We start from the raw sequence: 10,732 nt of genomic DNA on the forward strand, positions 1-10,732 counted from the left end.
CTGGATAAGGGATGTGTGTTCTTCGCGCATGACCTCAGGGCATCATCAGTCAGCATCCGGCATGTCATAGGTTGCAGCAGAGGTGACTGGGCAAGAGATGGAGGAAGATCACGTGTTTGTGTCATAAATCAAGTCAGAAAAAGGGCTGCCCCTCTAAGCAGCACAACAGACTTCAGTAATGACACCAGTCAAGTGGGGGAAAGTGTTATACTTTGATTTTTTTCCCCCCTTTTTTTGTGATCTGTGTGCATTTGGTTTGGAAATTCAGTGATTTCTTATTTGGAGTTATTTGCAAAGGATCCACCAGAATTTCACTCACCAAAACTGAAGCACTCACTTCTTATACTGTACCACGAAGCAAGTTACATTATTCAGTTCAGTTTTTGTTTGTATAGCACCAAATCACAACAACAGTTACCTCAAGGTGCTTTATATTGTAAAGTAAAGAGAGAAACATCAGACAACTCCCTTTGAGCAGATGGCGACAGTGGGAAGGAAAAACTCCCTTTTAACAAGATAAAACCTCCGGCAGACCCAGGCCCAGGGAGGGCGATGTCTTGACATTTGGTTTGGAGCAACTCCTTCTAATTTTCTCAAAGTGCATAATGAATTATTGTTTAAAGACACACAAATAGTTTTTTTTTCTTTTTTTTGTAGTTATAACACATTTTGTATTTGTCTTTTATTCAAACCAAGATTGACCAATGACTTACATGAAACATGACCTGTCCAGTTTGTTATTCTATTTTTTTTAATCATATCCTCCTGAGAACCAAGGAAAAAGGAATCTCCCCATTGCACTTTTTTGTGATTTCTTTCTTCTTTTACAGCTAAAAGAGGCCACCCAAACACATGCGATATCAATGGAAATCTCCTCTATTTAGTACTTTAGGACTCAGTAGGTTACCTGAAATAAGTCAAAAGATATAGACCAAAAACAAATATCCATTACAGAGGACATAAATGAACAGCCTGGTTCTCAGGAGGATATTTAAGGGTTTCAGTTGGTATAGTCTCTAGTTAGTTGTGCATGCTTGGGTCATTTAAACAAGCTTTTCAGTAAGGTCTGGTTCATATGCCTGCCTTAAGTTCTTCTATTTTGGGAAATATGTTGTCTCATGAACTCATAAAATAGCAGCTCTCTCCTAAATGACAAGCAGGGGCCTCATGTGTTTTCTCTGTTGCATAATTTATTTAGTGCAGCTGAATATGTCAGAGCATCCAGTCAGGAGTGGCACAGCTTGGCGAGTGAGGTGACGGTGACCTGGGGCTTGTGTCTGTGTGTGACATCACATTTTGTTGTGGAAAGAAAGTGCTCAGACAGCCAGCAGACTGTGCTCACTGTCTGCCACTCTGTGACTTCACAGACTGTACGCCTGAACTCTGAGATTTACAGAAGCACATTAACTGCATGAGACATCGATGTCAGCACACTGATTGTCTCTCCTTCTATTCACGATGAGAGAATTTTTCACACATACTGCAGAGAGGACAGTTTGGTGGAAAAGTATTCCCAGCATACTGTGATTTTACCCTCTCTGTCTGTACTTTGTGACACACACAGCTCATACAGTACATCTGTTGCACTAGGCGGCTACAGTCCAATTTCCTTCCTTTTATTTGTATTAGAGATGAAACTAAGGAATATCTTCATTGTCAGTTAGTTCAGTTGGTTGTGCTCTCACTTATATTTTATGTCTGTAAATTACACAAAACATAGAGCATATAAAGAAGTAAAAATCCAGGGTGGCATCTTTATATACCATTTTTGGTGCCGTTTTTTTTTTTTACTGACTTGCAGTCTAAAACTGCTTCAGTGTTCAGAAGATTATGAAAAATAAAAATATTTACATTTAAGAAGCTTTATTAAGTGTTTTTTTTTCACTTCATGGATTTTGTCCAGCCAGTGATGTGAAACAGAAAAAAGCAAAAAAGAATGAATCAACAACATGATTAATCCTCTTCTTTTCAGTGCAGCTTTATTTCCACATTAGAGATCAGCGATGATTAGCTAAAGAATCTCCGACTCCTGCAAGTCAAGTTCCACATACGTTATAATTTAGTCTAGTATATTTTGAAGTAGCCTAACAGTTGTATCAGTTTCTGTTTGTAGTCAACAAAGGTTGTTAAATACAGTCAGTGCAGTATTTTGACATTTATTCGACATTTCGACGTTTATAGTTTTCATTATCAACTGGAGGATACGCTAATAATAAAACAATAAAATAATGAGCCTCTTTTTCTTATTTGAATTCACAAGTTTAAAAAGAGCTTTTGAGCTTCAAATAAACTGCTTAATTTAAAAAATAATTTTAAAATGTACTCCTGTTCAGTCCTTTCAAACAGGTTCAGACACTTGGAGATGGTGCAAACCACTACTTTCCTTACATTTGTCACCTTCTATAATCATTTAAAAATAATAATAATAGATTTTTTTTAATTCCTTGATAATATTTCAGTAGGACCAGTTAAGTGACCTTCACTACTCTCAAATCAGCTGAATATGGTTCACACTTGCTCTAATCTGCGCTAAAATTTAACTGACTCGGTTAAATCTTAAGGCTCGTTACGTATGTCATCTTTGATCAGGAAAAAAGTGAGGGATGATTATTTTATTCCTTCTTTGTGATGGTGAGCAATAGCATGGATACATACAGAGCATGACAGTCTGAGGTGGACAGACTATCTTTTCAGTTTTCTGGTAATCATGGTCATGGAGCATGTACAGCAGCATCTGTGAAGGCTTTTCCTTTTATGTTTTCTTGCTGCTCTTGTTCTGTTTATTTTTTTTGTTTGTTTGTTTGTTTTGGGGTTTTTTACCTGTCGTTTGTTAAGTAGCAGTTAATTACACTTAAAACTGAACATCTGAAAATAAATATTTATTCATTTATTTTAAATCTGGTAAAACATCCCTGAATTCTGTTCAGTTTAGGTACAGTTTCACAAGTGGTCAAAAAGACGAAACCAAAGACTATTATTAAAAACCTCTCCAGTTATCTTTGCATGAACCAGTTTGAATTTTAGACCATCCAAATAATGTAATTTTGTAAAAGTTAAAACTTCTTGGCCGGCTTTCATTCTGGCTCCCTCAGGCCAGAGAGTCGCTCATCCAAACAAGCTCAAACTTGGCAATGCACTTAACTAATTTCCTTGGCAACACAGCCTGCAAGCTTGAAGTGGTTTGGATAAACAGTTGTTGAGATAGGTAAAGAACAGTTGGAAGTACGGACATGCAGAGATTTCTCAAGTTGTTAGTTAAGATTTGTCTGATTTCTTGCTTTGCTGCTATAACAGCTGTCTACTTTGTCTCTTTTGACTCTCTAAAGTGGAGAAAAAGCCAACCAGTGAAGCTGTGGCTGAGTACTTGGAGGGAAGAAAGAAATATGAAGGGCTCAAGAACCGAAAACTGAAAAAAGGCTCAAGCAGAGAAGAACAGGCAAGAGGGCACAATATGTTGCACTAAATTACTGAAATTGAAATAGACTGTAAATTCTGTAGTTGTTAACGTGTGTTTTAATGATTTCTGATCTTTACGGTAGACGCTGGCCCTGCTCAACAGCTTCAAGTCCAAGCTGTCATCGGCCATCACTGAGGGTCCACAGGAGGACGTGGAGGAGCTGGCAGAGGATGATGACAAAGGATGGTCAGTGAGCTTGACACTATTCGAGATAAATAAGCGGATATTTTCATTTTCTTCTTTCATGGTCATCTTTTAGGAAAGAATCCAGACATTGTTCATTTATTTCAATTTATGCAACTGAATAAAGCAAAGTCAAGCATGATCATGAGCCTATCCCACCTGTCTTAGGGTGAGAGGCAGGATACACCCTGGACAGGTCGCCAGTCTGTCACAGGGCTACCATTCGCACTCACATTTACTCCCGCATTGGGCAATTTAGTGTTTCCAATTAACCTAACCCCACTAACTGCATGTTTTTGGACTGTGGGAGGAAGCTGAAGTACCTGGAGAGAACCCACACAAACACGGGGAGAACATGCAAACTCCACACAGAAGGACCCTGGCCTGACACAATTATGTTAAAAATGACTATTTAGTTCTTTAAAATTTGAAGACATTTAAAAGATTAAATGGAAGACGGTTAAATTTTCATTTAAATGTTGCTTTTGGTTATTTTTTTTAGTTAAAACTTGCTGATTATAGTGTTATACTCATAGACAGTAATAAAGACATAACCACTATGATGTCACCCACTGGTGTCTGGATTCCCATTTTTGAAGTTTCGAGATTACCGTTTTCCGCCATCAACATCTTGGTTGCAAGAAAACTGATGTAACAAGAAGAGGTGGGTCTGAGTGTAAAACCACTGACTCATCAGCAGATGGTTTGTGACTGACAAGTTGTTAGTCAATGAGCAAAACATGGTATGAGCAAAAAGGTCAACAAAGAAAGCCTTGTCTACCCCCCCGCCCACCCCCATAGCTTTCTATGGAGGGAAAAGGCTCGGGCTGGACGTTTGTTTGCAACCCCAGCTATCGCCATCTGGTGGCTTTAAGACAGAATGCAGTTTTTAAGGCACTTCCGCAGTGGCTTCATTTTTCTGACAGGGAATCTTTGTCCATGTTTTTTGTTTTCTCTGGTTAGACTACTTTAATACATGAACAAACTTACTAGTCTAACTGTTAACAGTTAATGCTGATTCTATATAACTCCCCAAGAAAAGTACCACATCATTGGTCTATAACTTAAATTCACTGTTCACTGCAGTCAATAATAGGAGAAACTCTGAGCAGTACGTGAGCACATCAGTCCTCCCAGAGCCCAAGAAGCAGTCCGGCATACACACCATTTTGTGGACAGTGAAGTTTAAGCATGACAGGCTAACTAGAAAAAAGTTGTTTTATTATTTAATTCATAATATGATGACTATCGCTAAAAGACAACATAATATCAGGAGCAACAAACATGAGACAATGGAAAAAAATCCTTCCTTGTACAGATGAATCTGAACTCTATAAGATCTAAAGCTCACTCCAAGTTCTGATAAATGTGTGTGAAAGTTCAGGTTGTGTGCTTGTGTATGTGTGTCACGTTGGGATTTCAAGCCACAGCCACCAGATTGGCCATCAGGAAATCAGGCCTGACTGTGTGTTTTCCTCTCATATTCTGTTTTTCACCAAAGATCTCAAAGTCTAACTGCACAGAGTGAGGGTTTGAAATGAATACCATGTGTTTGAACGTGAGCAAAGTGTCTGTGTGCAAGAGATTTAGAATAACAAAATCTGTAGTTCCTATTAGTCTCAAGAAGCCCCCTTGAAGTTCAGTCTGTGTGTGCGTTTGTGTGTCAGCGTGCATATGTGGGGGCCCTAATGAATTTGAGAGAAGCCTTGGCTGGCGTTTGGAGCCTCTCCCGGCTGTAGACACCTCACGGTGTTGCCCCTGCCAGGTATGGTGAGAAGGGAGGGACGGGGCAGTAGCATAGCAGTCCTAGAAAAACACCAGTGGGGAAGTCTGTGCCACTCTAGGAGTACTGCGAACAGAATGTGGGTTACAACAGGTCAGACATTGGAAGTCAAGTCTGGGCCAGAGGAGGTAAACTATTCCATCTGTGTCTGTGTCTCCAAATTCTGACTCTCCCTCTACTGCCCCCTCCTCCCCCAACTCCTTCTTTGCTTTGCTAACACACAACCTCAGAGCCCACTCTCTCAAAGCAAAGAGCCCTCCATTGCTTTCACCATTCCTCCATATTCAGTAAATCCCACCCCCTGCTTGAGTAAAAAGAATGCAAGACAAATAAATAGAGGAAAAGCTTCTGTAGACTCACATTATGGCAGCACAGCGGTTTTGATAAGCCCCGAACGCTGCCTTTCCACATCATGTTTCAGAGCTGGATGACTCTGAGCCTGTATGACCGGCAGACTGTCATCACAGAGACTGCTAGACAAATTATCAGAGGCGGCATGCTCATGCAGCAGGAGTCCTCAGGGCCTGCCAGAGTCTAACCGTGGCATTCTAGATGAGCTGTCACAACTCCTGCCGATTTCAAATGAACACAGGAGAAAATCCAGATCGCACCAACATACTAAAACACCCTAACCGCACAGACACGTAGAAGAGGTCATGGTCTAGAACAACCATTGTTTAAGTTTACAGCATGGAGTTCTGTTTTTTAATACAGGCATGTGGAAACACACTGAAACAATCTGTTGATCGTGAACTTTGAAAGATTTTCTTATTTTAGGTATGAACAAAACTACGTTTGCATTTCCATCTGGTCCTCTGGTTTCATACAACAAGCATAGCATGAGCTGATTGTAAATAGAATTTGGGCCCCACAATTGTTCCACCATGTAATGTTGGTACACAAGCAAAAATTTTATTATATGCAACATTCTCTGACTGGAAGAAATTTGTTTAATATTTAAACCTATTTTCTGCACATTCCAGCACATAAAATATTTTTTTTGTGTGTTTACACTCAGTCTTTCAAATAGATGCAAGTAAAACACAGCAGAAAATAAATAAAATCAAAGACTAGCGGTCCTTTTGCTCTATTTTCACCTGTAAAGCAGGAGTTGGGTAGGCGGAGGTTTACCCTGGTGCAGGTGTGCCGCAGCGGTCAGTGGAAGGATACGGCAGTTTCTCTGTGAATTTCCCATTACGTGGTAGCGCACTGGAGCTTGCTTGGAAGTTTAGGGGTTTTTTTCGCTGTAAAAAGATGTTTTCTTCCCACGCACAATGCTAATGGACGCTAATGTTTTTGTCACTTTTTATGGAATCAAACTTAAAGTAAGGTCAGTACTTCCACACTTTAAACGCTGCACGCTCATACTCTCTCCCGTACTCGATATATGATCCACTGTTGATCTGCACACAGATGTTGTCACGACCGTCGCACTTGCCTACGTCACTGTCATGAGACATTCTCGCAAAAAAATCACGGTTTTAGTAACGCAGTAACGCAGCGTTCCTACGGGAAAGTAAAGGTAATCTAATTACCGTTTTTGCAATAGTAATCCCTTACTTTACTCGTTACTTGAAAAAAGTAATCGGATTACAGTAACGCGTTACAAGTAACGCGTTACAAGTAACGCGTTACTGCTAGGGTTGCCAACCGTCCCTTAAAAAACGGAATCGTCCCGTATTTAGAAACAAAAGTACACGTCCCGTATTGAGCTAATAAGGGACGCACTTTGTCCCGTAATACAGTGAGAATCAAAAGTAGTCTATAAATGTTTATGGAATTAACGCTTTGTTTGAAAACATAATTCCCAGCCCCTCTCCTGCTTTGTGACCAATGAGCTGACAGCACACTTATGACAATTCGAGTATGACAATTCAGATTACCGCTCATCTCATTGGTCGAGGAAAGGTCGCTTACGGAGAAAATACCGGAAGACAACAGATGACCACAACAACAAGCATGGCCAACAGGGAAACGAACGCTGGCACTGCGGTGCAAGTCTCGGACGACAGTACACCTAAAGCTGGGCAAACACTGTGCGATTTTTTTTCAGTCACGTTATTCAGCTCCTGCTCAAACTGCACGATTGACTCACAGGGGTTAGAAGTTGGTAGGTCACGATGCAGGGTCTCACACTATACTCTGATGCGACCTGAGTGCACGGTCGCACGACTCAAAAATCGGCTCAAAATGGGCCAAAAATCGCACAGTGTAAGCCCGGCATTAGACCAGCAATGTTTGTTCGCTCAGAGAAAGAAAAAAAAGGCTGCAAAAGTACAGGGAGGAATGGGAAAAGGAAAACACCTGGCTGGGAAAATGCACGATAACACCTATAAAGCGCACTGCACTGTGTGCCGGCGCACTTTTTCCATAGGCATGCTTCTAATGGTGGGCACATGAAGAACATGAGGGGCGTGAAAGCTCGGGGAACCTTAACCAATTTTTTGTCCACCAGGCCACGGCAGAAGCAGATATGGTATGTAAACATTGGTTTGTTTTTTTTAAACCCTCTGGTTAAGGTTAATATGGGCATGTGCAGTGAATATCAGCGCTATGTGGCCAGAAGTGTGATAATATAATTTATTTTGTGTAATAAACAACTGCAAGGATAGATGATTACAACAAATAGATCACTAATACATAAAAGTAATACATAGATTAATAATGATGATGAGTTATGATGCGTAATCATGGGAACAAGTGGGTTTACAAACAGGAGCAGCTGATTAGCATTAGAAAAGCTGAAATAATACCTCAACTGAAGCCAATTGTACTAAATGCACTATATGTGCACTGTTACAAGAATATTTTTTGTTCTATTGTTTTCTATTAATTTATATAATTTTAAGTTAAGCAGGACAGAGTTCTTTTAAAGAAAGATTTACTTATATTCTCAAAAGTTAAGCATGACAGGCTTCTGTTTAAGAAAGAGACCTGTTTTACTGTGTTAATGTTGTCATTTTGAGCTAAAAATAAATGGCTAAATGATCATTTGTTTCCCATATGGTCATATCACAAAGAATATGCATCTGCTTAAATCAAATTCAAGTCAAATGGTTAAAAAATAACTTCACACAAAAAAAAGAGCTACCACACTGGGAAGGGTGAAGACAACTGGGTTGCCCGGCCCTGGCCACGAGGTGTCCCTTATTTATTTTTCAGGGAGTTGGCAACCCTAGTTACTGCCCATCTCTGCTTACCAGCAGGTTAAAAATGCAAACCTTGCTGCGAGGGAACTGTGCCATTCACTGCCATTGCAGCTATGCTGCAAAACTAACTGGAACCATTACTGATTAAGATAAAAATGTAGAGTGATTACATTTTTTGCCTTTTTTACATTTTGAAAAAAAAGACTTGAAGCTGGGAAAATTACTTCTCAGCTCAGGAAATGAGGCTAAGAAGAATGTGAATGCAAGTTAACCATGATTATTATGTCAGTTCTTTGTGTTAAAGTGCTAATGTGTGGCTCTGTGGAAAAACTGTAGCAAAGACCACCAGAGTCACTAGGTTTAAGCCCCCTTGGACTTCACCTTGGTATTTTTTTTGTTGGGAAATGCCCTCCTTCTTTTATCTGTTTTTTTTTAGAAAGCCACAGTGAGGGTAAGCCACACTTGGTAAATAAACACAATACTATAGGCTTAATGTCAAAAACACTGGTGATTTTAGAGCATCTATTTAAGTCATTTTAGCTACTGTTTAAAGAACACTATTATATTGACAAATTAGACTCTTAGTCTTGATTTAACATTTCAACTGGGTTTAAAGGTTCATTAAGTAATCTTTTCAGATCATTAAATAGATAAAATAATGTTGTAGTTTCAAAATATACGTTGATTAGTGTGTAATTATCTGCCAGAGAGCTCGATTTTGGTTTCATCTGACCAAAGGACGATTGATGGTCAACAGTTTGCACCTTTTCAACCAGCTTCTTGATCTTGTAATCCATTCCAGTCTTGTGTAGGTCTACAGACTTGTTCCTGCCACCCTCTTTTGTTTTCCCCAATGGTGATGTTTTATAGGCTTTTCTATTCTACTCAAAGCTCATTCACCCATTCAAACACATTCATACAAGCACTATTTTCTATGCCTAAATGCTTTCTATTTAACATTCACACGTTTTCACACTCCAATGATCACATTGGAGTGCAACTAAAGGTTCAGTATCTTGCCCGAAGGACTGTTATTTTCCCCTGCTTCAACTAATTATTGGGTTTGTTGTTATGAAACTTCTCAAAGCAAAGGAGAAACTGGCCTCTGGGTAACGGTTCCACAGAGCAGTGATTTAGTGGATCCTGTCCTGCTGTTCTTTGAACTCTCTCCACCTCTCTTTGTCTGATTTAGGATGGCCCATGTTCTGCAGTTTGATGAGCAAAGCAGAAAAGTCAAGGATGCCAACATGCAGGATGAGGACACCTTTGAGATCTATGACCCACGCAACCCCGTTAACAAACGCAGGAGAGAGGAGAGCAAGAAGATCCTGAAAGAAAAGAAGGCCAAGAGGTGAGGTCACAAGGTCATAGGTCGTGCCGAAGCCATGTGACTAAAACCAAAACTGGCCGTACAGCATCCTGGCAGTCTACCTTTTCATTGCTTCAAACCCGGCTTTGTTGAACCATTTCCTGGTGCGAACATTACAAATGAAGATGCTGAGCCGAAAACATGATGTCCCCATTTTCTGTGAGGAAACGGCTTCTTCACAGCTTCACCTGAACAGTTACTCATCAGGAGGAAAAAAATAGTGAACCTTACATGTAATGTTCATTTATATGACTTTGTATTTTCTGTTTACAGTTAAATGTGAGCCTTTGTTAGAAAAATAAATACCAATCATAAACAGCCTGTAATGACTCTGTTCTGTTTGATTTTATACAAATGTATCACTAAGGAGCCATTTTTCAGGATGAATTGATACTCTAATGCAGTTTGTGAGGCCTTTCTTGCTTACATGGAAGGGCTATAAAACCTGGTGTATGTGCCCACTCTCTTCTTTCCATCTGGCATCAACTATTCGTGTTTGGACAGCTCATCCATCCTCTGCTTGCACTGGTGCTATGGCTGACTTCCACATTCAAGTGTTTCTTCAGATTTAGTTTGAACAAATATGCAAGTAAATCTCTTGTGTGGACACTCTACTATTCACTTAGCTTTCAGCCAGTCTGGGACAAGTCAGGCATATAGACCACAACAATACTTGCACAAAAAATGCTTGCCTAATATCATTTAGGTCAGGGTATGGATACAGAAAAGCTGAGTGTCCTGTGGTTTCTGGCACAAGGATGTTGACAGGCAAGTGTGGCTTCTTTTGGCTT

The 10,732-nt window shown here is 39.9% G+C and overlaps 1 protein-coding gene across 1 annotated transcript in view; it reads left to right on the plus strand.

Annotated features, from left to right (window-relative positions):
- cwc27 (CWC27 spliceosome associated cyclophilin) overlaps positions 1 to 10,262 on the plus strand; it is a 31,093-nt gene extending 20,831 nt beyond the window's left edge. Inside the window, exons 12-14 of the mRNA XM_084935858.1 lie at positions 3,327 to 3,436; positions 3,540 to 3,643; positions 9,765 to 10,262. Of these exons, the coding sequence (XP_084791984.1) occupies positions 3,327 to 3,436; positions 3,540 to 3,643; positions 9,765 to 9,927 (377 nt within the window). The 3' untranslated portion in view covers positions 9,928 to 10,262. The remainder of the gene's footprint in view (positions 1 to 3,326; positions 3,437 to 3,539; positions 3,644 to 9,764) is intronic.
- Positions 10,263 to 10,732: the final 470 nt, after the last annotated feature.

The sequence above is a fragment of the Perissodus microlepis genome, chromosome 7 (assembly GCF_051167445.1).
Source record: "Perissodus microlepis isolate ML-2025 ecotype Zambia chromosome 7, ASM5116744v1, whole genome shotgun sequence".
Classification (NCBI taxonomy): Eukaryota; Metazoa; Chordata; class Actinopteri; order Cichliformes; family Cichlidae; genus Perissodus; species Perissodus microlepis.